Source organism: Poeciliopsis prolifica, unplaced genomic scaffold (genome assembly GCF_027474105.1).
Source record: "Poeciliopsis prolifica strain line A6 unplaced genomic scaffold, Auburn_PproV2 SCAFFOLD064, whole genome shotgun sequence".
Lineage (NCBI taxonomy): Eukaryota > Metazoa > Chordata > Actinopteri > Cyprinodontiformes > Poeciliidae > Poeciliopsis > Poeciliopsis prolifica.
Window position 1 is genome coordinate 526,145 of NW_026562439.1, and position 13,012 is coordinate 539,156.

The following is a 13,012-nucleotide window of genomic DNA, read 5'->3' on the forward strand; positions in this document are numbered from 1 at the left end:
TGCTTCTTTATCATATGGCTGGATCAAGGCTGATTTCAGACTGGACTTTGTAACACCACCGATGTCTGACCGCTCTGTTTAATAAAAGCTGTCATTGCTTTACACGAGCAAAGACGCAAAATCACCAAAAGATAACTCAATCAAGAGCCCAGACCCACACACAAAAATCTTTTCCCAATAAAACATTATGCTCTTGGTGGTTTTGATAATGTTTAAAAGATATTCATGTAGGCCAAAAATAGAAAATAAATAAATAAATAAATACATATTAATAAGAAGAAAATTGCATGTAAAGGCAATATGAAACATAAAATATATATTCTTTTTATTTTTCTAAGTGCAAACGCACATGCATTCCTCCACCCTTCACCCAAACCCTTCACTCATCACAGCTCACAAGCCCAGTCCCCTGGATCTCAAGTGTCATGGATGATCTTAATGTTGTGTAATCAGCAGTGAAAGTAAGACGATAAGGCGCAGAGCAGCACTCCTACAACAATGAGCATATTCTCCAACAAAAGGATGCATTCGGTTTATCAGGGACGTTGGCTGGTTTATAGCATCTGTGAATGTGACTTGTATAATGATGAACACGTGAATATCTCTCTGTACAAACAGAATAAACATGCTTCTCATATTGTTAAACTCATATTGTTAAACTCTCATATTGTTAAACATCCTTACAAATATTCATCCTAATAAAAGCACTTATTTTCACATATATATAAAATAAATCACATTTCAATTTACTCGCCACATCACCCCTCTCTCTTTATTTGGTAATTTGTGACATATGTTGTGACATGTTTTCTTTTTAAAGTTGGAAACAATGGTTAAGAACATAGTTTTTCTGAAAACCTTGCAAATCTTCTGATTCTCAGTAAATATTTCAGATACATGGATGAACAAGTTTTAATCCTGTCAATATAAAAACACTTCCAGTTCTTTTCATTGCAAAAATAATATATGATATGCATGACCTTGTGAGATTCATTCTAGGCTTTAACATATTTCCACCATTCTTCTTTGAACATAAACACATGCTGATATTCTAATACATATATGGACACCAAATTATTACATATAGTGAAAATGTATCATCATATAACTTTTGGACTTTTATGCCACAATAGTCAAAAGTATTTTTAAATTGTCGAGTCCACTGCTTTGAAGTGAATTTGAATTATTAAATGTTAATGTGAGAAATGGTTGGATAATTAAAACAGGTTTTGAATTCATAACCTGCAGCACCTTGGAGAAAATTTTCATGTAAGACTTGCCCTTTGATTGGGGAGAAAAATTTGAGAGTTTACTTGAACTTAGATATTGTGAACTTGAGATTTTCTTCTCAAACTTGCCTTGGCCCTGCCCAGCAGAAACTATGAAAAATCAGACATTCACACATTTTTTCTGAAATATTCTGAAGAAAATACAGCTTTGGAAGCCGAGATGCCTACATGCAAGAAATGTTGTTGAAATCACCTTAAAGTTTGAGCGTCGGGAAGTGCAGGAGCTTCTTAAAGAGACAGGAGCCCAATTTCAAGGTCTTAAATTACAAAGTCAAGTTTCTTTTAGGTCATGTTCGACATGTACAACATTTTTATGACAACCGAAGGTGACATACCTACTTAAATGTGCTATAAAGTGGCATTATGTGTTTAGAATATGCACACTGCCTCTTTAAATTTTAAGCATGTTTAAAACCAAGTATTTGTGGATTTTAACAATTCGTAGGTGGCTCTGACCTCTAACCTACACCAGGGGTCCATTGTATATCCTGCATAGTACAGTTTTAATGCAAACAAAGGTGATTTTTTCCCGTTGTCAGTCATATAAAGGGAGCACTGTTAGGTTAAATTCTTTAATGACACAATTTGTTAACACATCCGCATCACGGGACTGAGATTCAAGTAGAAAAAACTCAGGGACACTGTTGTTGGTGGATGATTAGGAATGAGAACGTGAGCTCACCTTGGGAACTCGACCAACTCCTTTTTTCTCTGCACTTACCCCAGTTTGGAAACACTGTTTGTCTGAGATCCTCTGTAGCTTTAGCCACCAGTGTCTTGCTTCTGTCATCTTTGCACAGACTGTCACATCTGCCAACACACGCACGAAAGAGTAATGAAAGATAGATGAGCTGCACAAGTTTCTGAGTTGGTGTAAAGATGTTAGAGCTGTTTAAATAATGCTGAAAGTGGAAAGTGACATTGAAGCAGCAGCACCTTTAGGTTTCTCATTTGACAGCCAGAAGGATCTCACACTTTGACGCTCAACTTGTGCTTTCTGCTGTGATTTAAGGACCAATCCCTATTAGCCTCAGCGTGCTTTTCAGGAACTGAGATTCCAAAATATGTCAAACATTTTGAACTTCAAAGTCTTGCATTAAATATGCGTCATTGCTGCGGGTTTGATTTTTATTTTGCTTTGATCTGGGGATTTTTTCATGCATGCAGTACAGCTCTGCTTCTGGATAGTTGAATCCTATTGTAAGCTGAAGTTCGGGGTGGGCAAGCAGAAAAGAAAATCCACCAAAAACTTCAGTAATCACTGACAAAAAAAAATAAAGAAACATTAGTAACTAACTGAAAAAAAAGCACAAATGTATTTGGCACCAGCACTAGATTACATAAATTTAGCTGCAGAGCCGGAGTAAGCAGTTTGTTAGCAGGCTAGAAGGCATCTTGGGTAATCTTTTGGCCGGTATGAGCTCATGAATCAGTCTTTGGCATCCAGGTCATCAATCCTCAATGTAATAAACGCAGAAAGTAGACTTTCCGCCTACTCTCCCTGATGCCACCTCCCATATTCAGAAAGGTTAACTCATGATCACCGTGACCTCCAATACTCGACGTATCTGCATCGAGCTGCATGCGCTCATAAATGCTAAGTGCTGTGGTGGGTGTGCTGCTCGTCTCATTGTGTTTGGTTATGTACCTGCTCGGGGTGATAAGGCCCAGAGTGGAGCGGGTCTTTTGTTCTGGCAGAATTAGTCATCCCCTTCGCGGCAGCAGGGGTAAATTAAACCCTGCCTAATCCAAGGTTCAAGCCCAGATAGTTAAAACTTAAGCCTGTTGTCACCGGTTTTGCTGTGTGGCTTTTTTTTTTTGTCATCTATGGCTATAAATACATATTTTCCCCCTCTTTCAGTTTGAGGCTTGAGCGTGTCGGCGAACATCTTATTTGAAATGCACAGAGAGTGAGAGAGTCTGGCAAGCCTCTTGTGTGATTCAAGTATGTTGTTGTGTGTTTTTGAAGTATTCATCTGAATGCAAACACGCAAGCAAACAGGAGCAGGCTGTGGCGTGTGGTTGGAAATCATATTAATTGAAGTGGTCAGAAGTGTTTTTTTTTGTTTTGTTTTTTTTGTCTGAGTCACAGGCAGCCGCTGAGGTGTGACACACAAGTCTGAGTTCTTTATATCTCACTCCTTCTTTTTGTTGCTATCTTGGTTCTCTGCTCTTTAATTGTCTGTCTTCCTTCCATTCTACCTCTTCCTCTTCTGTGTTGTAACCTCCTCCTCTTCCTCCTCACCCACCTACCCCACGACTCGGCTGCTTGTACTCGTTGGCTTCCTCCCTCCCCCTCTTCCTCCTCCTCCTCTCTTTCTCGCTGGTCTCGCTTTCCGTCACGCCAGCCACAGCAGCAGCGGCGGCAGCAGCAGCAGAAGCAGTAGAGCCGCCGGCTCACTCGAGCCACTTCTCAGTCACAGCGCAGACTGCAGTGTGCATGTTGGTGTGTGTTTGATGTGTTCCTGTATTTACAATGCATAAATCAAACAGCGTTCCAGCGGCTCTTTAAAGAGCAAACAAGACATATATATGGAGTTACTCTAACCGCGGACTGGGGGAAAGATATGTGACAGGACCTTCCTGGAGCTCATTAAGAAGAAGAAGAAGAAGAAGGAAGACATAACATCACTTTTTCCTCTTTCTGTCAGCCCCTCCTTCACTCTCCTCTCACTGTTTTACTTGCTGGGATTCTCTAACACCAAACTGTAAGTTGACTTCATCGCATCTGTGCGTGTGTTTGCTGCTGCTCCTCGTTTGGCTCTCAAATTTGTGCCTAAGTGCATGTCATGACACCTCTGATGAGTTAATTAGGCCAATTTGTTGAGCTGGTTCTGTAGTGGAAGATGAGCTCTGTCGACCAGACACCACTGACCTGTGTGGTTTGTTAATGAACAGGATGTGTGTTAATTATAGAGTCACATGGCTGCTGTTTATGTAAAAAGGCTTTTGGGTGCAGTGTGAGAGTGAGCGTCCTCTGCATCAGGGATCCTCTTGAGTTTGGAGGGGAAAAGGAGGAAGATTGAAAGAGCGTGTCGGTGTGCGTCTTCGTGTCATTCTGTCACCTCGGGCATCGGGGAGGATCGATAGATCTGAGCCTTTAGGTGGACCGTTTAGCTCTGCCAAGTGATGAACACACACTGTGGCCTTGAAGGGACCGCAGGGGAGCGTTTCAGCTCTCTGCACAAGTGTCCATCACTTTCAGAATAGTGATGTGAAAAGAAGCTTGGAAAATTCAAAAGTTTTTTCCTACTAAGTGGGCAGATCAAACGTTTATTTGATAGCTCTGAAACTGCAGGACGGACAGAAGCAGAAAGAAAAATTAGGCAGAGAGGTGAAGAATGTGAGAAATGAACAGAGGATGAACAAAATGTTTAATCCTGGAAGTTGTTTTCTCACTTTGCTCCTCCTTTTTCTCAAGTTTCCTTGATGGCGTTTCTTTGATCATACATTGAAAATGCATTCAGGATCTTCATCAATTTGACATCTTTGTTGTGTTGGAAATTCACAGGGTTTTTTTTTTTGTCACATTTGAATGTTTCATATCATTAAACTTGCTTCACCATTGATCAAAAATCACCTGAGAAATCAGAAAAGATTTTGCGAACTTTAACAGACTAAAAACCAGTCATCTTAGCCTTTGCTTAATCAGAATTCAACTCGATTCCTGCAAGACCTGTAGAATCAGGAAATGAGTTAAACAGAACCTATCTGTCAGAACGAAGTAGGCTTAAATATTTCCAAAACCATTCCTGACCTGTTCTACACAAATTCAAGAACACAGGAGAAACAAAGTCGTCGACTTCAGTTTGGGAAAAGTTACAAAGGCATTTTTAAAGTTTTAAGGATTTTGTTGTTCTCAGCAATAAAAAATCTAATCATTTCAGAGAACATGGTGTTGGTAGTGCGAGGTTGGAGCCATGAGTTCTGCTCTATAGCAAGATCTTAAAATTGTTGTCAGTTAAATCTGATGAGCTTCATGCCTTTGGTTCTCAAACTGGCCACAGAAGTTTAAAACTCCCCAATGTGAGTGAATTTCTGCAGTTGAAACAATAATCTGAGGATGACATGAACCGACCAGTAGCTAGTTTCTATCATCAGAAAATTACTCAGATTTTTTTTCTGGTATTAAATCTGCTTTGGTGACTTCAAAAACTTAATTATGACAAGGCAAGAACTGAAGAAATACGAAAGGTGAAAAATGATTTTTTCACTGCACTGTAGACTTTTGAAGCCATTTACCAGCTGCTCAGTCCCGACTCACAAGTAATGACTACATGGGGACATGATGCTTCTTTATGGTGCATAACAGCCGTTGTTCTCTGGGTTATCGGCCCAAACCGAGACGAGCTGCTGTACTTCAGCAATGACGTGCATAATGAGAGATGCTTGACTGTTTAATTCATGACTAATCTTCAGCTGTACCTAGGCTGTTCTCTTTTTTAATTAATATTATGCTTTTTCTCTGTCTGTTTGATTAGTGCACATGTTTACCCTCTTCATAATAGTCATAAACATGACAATATGCTTGGGTGGAGAATTTTGTTGGACGTATTTGATTATCTGTGTGTTTCTGCAGGAAAATGTGGAAGAGGAAATGATTTAGGGAAAGGTCAGTGAACAGGATGCCCTTTTGTCTTATCTGATGCACAGTACTGCGGAGAGAGACCGAAAAAAGAGGCGGGGGAGAGAAAAAGCTGTACTGCTTTCTGACGAGGAAGGGGGTGAGATGTAAAAGTGAGGAGGGAAGAAAGGTGGAGAAACAGAGCATGTCAGTTTAACTCGGGGGGTCTGGGGTTGTGTAGCAGGTCTCTGTGTGGCAAAAGCACCGAAGTGACCGCAAATACCTGGAGTCGAGCTGATCTGCAGTGAAAATAAACAAAAAAAAGAGTCCATGTTTTTACAGAAAAAAGGAAATTCTCCATGAGTTTGCAGAGTGTTGAAAAAGTATTCATGCCACACAATCCGCCATGTTTCAGACTTTTTCACTTTTTTTCTTTTTTTTTTCACTTTAAAGCTACAAAGTTAGATGTATTTCATTACAGTTTTATTGGATCCATCAACACAAAGTATTGACATTCTAATATATGAACATCTACGATAGACTGGCGGCCGGTCCAGGGTGACCTCACCTCTCACCCAGAACGTAGCTGGAAATAGGCACCAGAACCCCTCCAGACCCCACTAGGGTCAAGGGTGAACAGAAAATGGATGGACGGACGGACATGCTTAGATCTCAAGATCTAGAGATCTAAAGATCCTAAGATCCGTATTTAGTTCACTCCATCTTCAATGTCCCACACCATTATGCTGCCTCCACCATGTTTCAGACTGGTACCTTCAGGGTTCTGTGCAGTGGTAGGTTTCTACCACACAGTTTTTTTAATGCAAGCCAAAAACTTCAGCTTTGTTTTAATCTAACCAGAGGATCTTAACATGTTTGCTGTGTTGCCTAAACGGCTTGTGGGAAACATTATCAGGAGGTTTTTTTTCCACCTTTCTTTTTGCTAATGTAAATGTGCACAAGTTGTCTTTTCAACGACTTACGTGTTCCCTGGTTTTCTGATGTTCTCTAACAAACATCTGAGGCATTTTGAATTGAATCCTGCAGGATTCTTATACGCAACACACCTATGGGATTTTTATTAGTAAAGACTATTTCTGATTATTTACGTTTTTGTAAATTCCAAATAAAACATTGAAGTTTGTGGTTGTAAGATGCCAAGATGTGGAAAAGTTCCCTGAACTTTTCCAGTAACCGTAGCTGTTAAAACTCGGCTTAAACTCTTTTCATTACTAAAACAGATTATTGATGAGAAATCTAGAACTGTGGAGAGTAGAGTGTGAATATTGTATATTCCGGGTGAAAGACATCTACTGCCTATTTTATCACATTATACAGAGTCTCTAGAGATGGCATTTTGTTTCAGATTGGAGCGACATAAATAAAACTGACAAGAATTGAATTGAACTTGTCAGCTTTGCTGTGTTTCAGGGAGTCACTGCGGCTCTGCTCAGCCATGCTCAGTTAATCAGAGCAACTTTATGACCCAAAACTTCTGACAAGGTTACATTCATCATGTTGGTTCTTTTCTTTTTCTTTATCTTTCGTCCAATTTTCTCTTCAAGTTTTGACCCGCTTATTTTTGATTGAAATCTCCCAATGATGCTAATTTCTAAAAGTCTAAATATGGTATAAGTCTGCATGACATTTCAAGTTAATTATAATCTTAAATTTTGCAATATTATTTAGGACATCATTACTCTTTTCAACAGACAGTTTGAGCATGCTTCTCCAGATTAGAGAATAAAAAAATCAAGATTGTTCTCTTACTAGTGTAATCAGTTTGGACTAATCATCTGTACAAAGCTGAGCACATTTTGACTTTACATCTTTAACAGCATGCAGGCAGCTAATGAGCTTACAAATATATAAATGCCAGGAATGCAATGTGACCAATCAAGAGTGCAGCATTTAATTAGCTAAACAGAAACATCTAAATAGTCAAAGTTATTGTAAACACTTCAAAAAATACAGAAAGGCTTATTTATTTACTTATTTTGTTTCATTTACAGTTCAAAATGAACATAACTAAACACATTCAATCATTCCGATGCACTTTTAAACACAAAACAGCCAACGTGTATCTGTTAATATAATAATAGTAAAGAAAAAACATGTAATGTTTGAAATGACACAACACTCTGCTAAATCCATGTGCTCATTATAAGCTGAATATTATATCCTGCTATTTTGTTGAAAATAAATATTAATCTATTCTCTCTTGTTTTAGACAGATTGCACTACTGATTTGTTCCATAAACAGAAATACAACATTCTGATCCTCTCAAATGATCAAATACTATCTCTTTTCATAAATCTTTTTGAAAATGAGCTGGTAATGTACTGATATGTATTTTAAACATATCCGGCAATAGTCCGCCAAGTTGTGAAATGTCATTGATTTTAAGTTGAAGAACAACAGATTTGTTGGAAGGCACAGAAAATACTTTTCAAACACAAAAAACATCGAAATTCACCATTGAAAAAAATCAAAGCAAAAAGAAAAAAAATGTAAATGGTTTTTGTTGGTGTCCTCTCATAAAAGAAGTGGTGACTGATTCACAGCACTCAGGTGTGAATTCTGTGTGAAGCTGGCCTCTCCATGTCATTGTCTCCAATCATTTAAAATTTTCAAGGGTCTCCTCTGTGTAAAGTGTTTTTTTTTTTTAAATCTCAATTTTTATCTGTTGACAATGGACGCAGTACCAAGTCTTGTTCAGAAAGTCTTCATGCTAGTGTAGAGAGGATCTGACAACTTTTGATGCAACACACCTGACCTCCTTGGTGTCATTTGATTTAGGTGTGTTGGAGCAGTGATAAATCTAAAAGTTCAAAGTTCAGGACATTGGACTTGAGTTGCAGACCCATAAGGTAGTGGTAACGGAAATCTTATTATTGAACAAAAAATATTCACTGTTTTCAGCTATTCTCCTCTTTAGGATGTAACTTTAGAACTAAAGACGCTGATAATAGTTAGTTAATTAGTTTTATTATGTGCTAGCTAGATGCTAGAGGGGTATTTATTGCTTTATACTGCCTTACTTGCTAATTTGTGCAGCTTTTGGCTGTTTTGTCCAAGCAGCATTTCCTCAAAAATAATGCAAATTTCTGCTGCCAGTTTTTTTCCCAGCCCTCAAATTTCCCTCCTACTACAGGAAAAAAGCTTCCTTCATCAAGCTGAGTATTACATCCAGTACGTGGGGTGGCATTACTTTAATCTGCATACAGTTACACCAGCACTCTCTCAAGAGGTAGTTGGTTTTCAGCCTCAAATGTAGGCACAAAAGTAGAGGTAGCTCAAAAAATAAAAGCTTGAATAATAACATTTATGGTGAAATAAAAAAAGAGGTAATCTTTTTTTATTTCACCATAAATAAAACTGGAACATTTTCTCCGCGTAAAAACACTCCAGCCACTTTTTTACTGGTAAACCAGGTTGGCTTGGGTAGAATTTTCCCCTTTTTGTGTTAATTTTTGTTATTTTTGTCTGATATCAATATTTGAGTGTGATTTTTTTTAAAGGAATCTGTACACTTTTTCACAGCTTGCAACTTGTTTAAATCTTTCTTTCAAACACATAGCACAACATAAAAGTATGCCGACAATGTTGTCTGCTTCAACATTGCTGATGGACTTTTATGTTGTGCTTGAAATGCCTGACTGCAAAACTAATCCCCCGTTGGGGGACAATAAAGGGACTCAGCTGACTAGAGGACAGCTGGAGAAATTTGGTAGACTCTCTTAGGTCTTAAAATGCATTGATTTATGTGTTATTAGTAGTATTATTATATTTTTATTGTTTACATGTTTTGGTCTTGCTTTTATGGAGGCTGAGACCAAGATACCATGAACCACGGCACATTCTCCTCCCATCATCTTACTCATATTTAAGAATATAATTAAGAGAATAACAAATTTAAACTCTAGAAACACAAAGTTTTGAAGTAGTTTAGTAAGGCCTTGGTTTACCTTGATCCTTGATAATAAAAAAAACAGTATAATTTACTTCTGTCAGATAAATGATTTACTGCTTTTTGTGTCTGACAGACAGTTCAAAAGAATAACATACAAGCTGCCTTTTTATCTTGGGAAATTCAAGCAGGCCTTTTCGTTATTCTCATAGTTCTTTTAAAGTCATATGTGAATTGGATAGAATAATAAATAAATGAATATCTACAGACATGCTCCTGACTGGTACTAGTTCTGGTTGGTATTTGTTAATTTACGTTTGCCTTGTCTTAAATGTGTCTATCTCATTTTCACAGCCTCTTTTTATTTTCATTGTCTTGTGCATGAAAGGAAGACCAGAAGCATTGCATGCTCACTAACAACACCTGAAACTCATTTACATTCATAAATAAAAAAATAAACACAATTCTGTGTTTGTCTTCAGAGGCGAGTCAGAACTTCTGATATGCCTGTAAAATAGAGCAGAAGCAAAGCAGAAATAGAGCTCTTCTGTATAAACATTGTAGTGTTCAATGAACCATCAGAAACGATATGGTGTGCAGAACAGAAAGGCAAAACCAAACACCTTTTGTTGTTTTAGTCCGATAAAATAGTTTGAAATTAGGCTGTAGTATTTCATGCTAAAGAGCCATTTACCCAATCTATAAAAACTATTTCCTTCTATAAAAAATGTTCATCTCAGCACTTAATGTTCATTAGCTTTGCTGGTCACCACAGACTATTTGCTGCAGCCGTTTCTCCTTGTGACACAGTTTAGCATGTCATCTTTGTTTGTTGCAGGTGCAGGTCGTGCTGCATCTGTATGTGTGTCAGCACATATGCATGTATCTGTCCGGGCCCATGAGGGTCTGTGTTTTCTTCCGATGCAGATCTGCGTTATTGATGAGCTTGTCCTGTACTCTTCTCTCCGTGACCCAGTTCTTGTGCTCTGACGCCCCTTGCTCATATCTTCCCTGCAGCAAATGCATGTCGCCAGAACAGCAAGAAAAAAAAGAGTGACATTAGCCAAAAAGAGAAGAATGCTGTTGTATTTTATATTAGAAAGATTACACAGTTTTGCCTATTCAAAACTCTTTAGCTGTTTTTATATATTTTGATTCCTGTCACTCATCCAGGCATACATTTCTGAACTGGAGAAATGAACCCGTGTTGTACAGACAGAGAAGAGAGCAAAGAGCCCTTTTTAGTTGAATCTTCTGCACTTTGTATGCAAAAATAGTATTTTAGCACCAAAAGTTTGATTCCAAAAGAGCTATTCTTGGTCTCTCAGATCTTTTGTTGGGTCTATGTTAGATTGATTTCTGCATCTTACTGAACTGATTTTCAGAAACAGCTCTTGTGTTGGAAGTCAATTTTCAGGGCTGACATTTCTTTTATCTTTTGCCTTTCTACTTTCCTTAGCTTGCTTAAGCACTCTTTATCAATCCAATCAGCCATAATTTTGTGACCATTTGTCTAACGGTGTGACAAGAGACTGAAAAAGTCGCCATCAGGGAATACAGTCTCCATGAAAGGCAAGCTTTGTAATAATGCTGAGAAAGACGGTACGCACCAAACGAGTTGCAAGTATGCAATTGGGAAGGGTATGCATTCTTTATTATGCATACCCTTCCAAAAATTGGGTTCAAGCAATATGTTGTTATTGCAACATGAAACAGATTAATACTACAAACACACAATTGTCTGACCTTATCATACTCACTGAAAACCTTCCACTGCCCATGTTTGGGGCAATGGTAGTTCAGCAGGTAGGAGTTCATCCTGTGACCAGTCAAAGTGTCACCATCAGTGTATGAATGACTGAATGCAGTGCTTTGGAGTCCTCAGAGCTAGATAAAGCACAGTACAAACACCGGCCATTTACCATTTTTCCTGCTTCTAACACATCAACTCTGAAGAAGAAATGTTTGTTTACTGCCTAATCTCACTCACTAACAGATACAAAATATTATCTATGTTATTTACATCATATGTGAGTGATTATATTGACTGACAAAGCTATACTGGAGAAAAACTGGGGAGATAATTAACGAAATCCAAAGGTGCCTGTTGACCAGATTCAACATAAAGTTTGGTTTCTCTGATCCAAAGGTTAAGAAATCAGAGGTGCTTTGTAACTTAGTAAGTGGTGAAGTAATGACTTTCTGATAAATGGGCTTTTTAATATGTATGGTGCCATTTTTGATCATTCAGTGACTTTTTCTGCTGAAGAACTTCATTAATCCAGGTTCTGTGTCCTCTCTGCAGAGCTCCTTCCTCGGTAGCGTCACCTTTTCCATCGGGGATCTGCTGAGGGCTAAAGATGGACGACTGACCTTGAGCCTGAGGTGAGAGCATGTAGCTTTCATTCTTGCTTTTCCCTTTCACTTCTTAGAGTCTGCTGATTAAGAACTGACAGATTAGCCAAACATGGCACCGAGTCGGGAAGAGAGAGCTTTCCACAGATGTTGTAACAGCAGGGATGCTGCATGAGCTGCCACTGTTGTTTGCTTCAAACATGTTGTGTTAATATCAAGGAATGCAGGTCTCTCACCTGTGCTGTCTTTTTTTAAGCACATACTAGAGGAAATGAATGTGTCTCTAGAAGAGTTTGAATCAAATGTAAGGAAAAATTTAGTTATTTTTTCAAAAGAGGCCAAAAATGTTTGTTTAGAGTGAGATTTCTCTGAGATAAGTTTCTCTGAAGATTGGTTTTGCCGTCAACCGCAAGAATTTGCTCTTTGCTTATAATATTTATTAGCAGAGTAAAACAACTGCTCATTTTTAGAATGATCTGCTGATGGTAGTTTTTTTTAGTTGCAGTTATTCAGCAGGCATTATTCAAACATTATGCTTCATAATGATAATTTTGCAAAGAGAAAAGTTAGAAACATAACTGAGGTGTTTTGAAGTGGCTCAGGGAAGATGTTATTTTAGATTTATATGTTAACATTATTTAAGTTTGTCTTGGATGTATACACTTATTAAGGAGTATCTGTCACATGCATTTACTGGGATTTTATTTAAAAGAGCAACAAAAAGTATTGCATACAGTGGAAAATGTTTTTACAGCATTTTACCCATAAAAATCTGAAACGCTTCTATATTCATTCACCTTTATGTTGGTATCTTGAAATGAAATCCACTGCAAACATTTGCCTTCAAAAGTCACTTATTTAGAAAGTAGACGTTCGTAGTTTAATTCAAATAT

At 38.0% G+C, this 13,012-nt stretch overlaps 1 protein-coding gene across 5 annotated transcripts in view; it reads left to right on the forward strand.

Moving 5' to 3' along the window:
* Positions 1 to 13,012, forward strand: part of inpp4b (inositol polyphosphate-4-phosphatase type II B) — a 178,002-nt gene that overhangs the window by 56,134 nt on the left and 108,856 nt on the right. For 4 of the 5 annotated variants that reach the window (XM_055019846.1, XM_055019847.1, XM_055019850.1 and 1 more), the window contains one exon: positions 12,070 to 12,149. In XM_055019846.1, the coding sequence (XP_054875821.1) occupies positions 12,070 to 12,149 (80 nt within the window). Of the gene's footprint in view, positions 1 to 3,183; positions 3,998 to 12,069; positions 12,150 to 13,012 lie in introns of those variants that run through there. The other variant, XM_055019851.1, reaches the window with a different exon arrangement.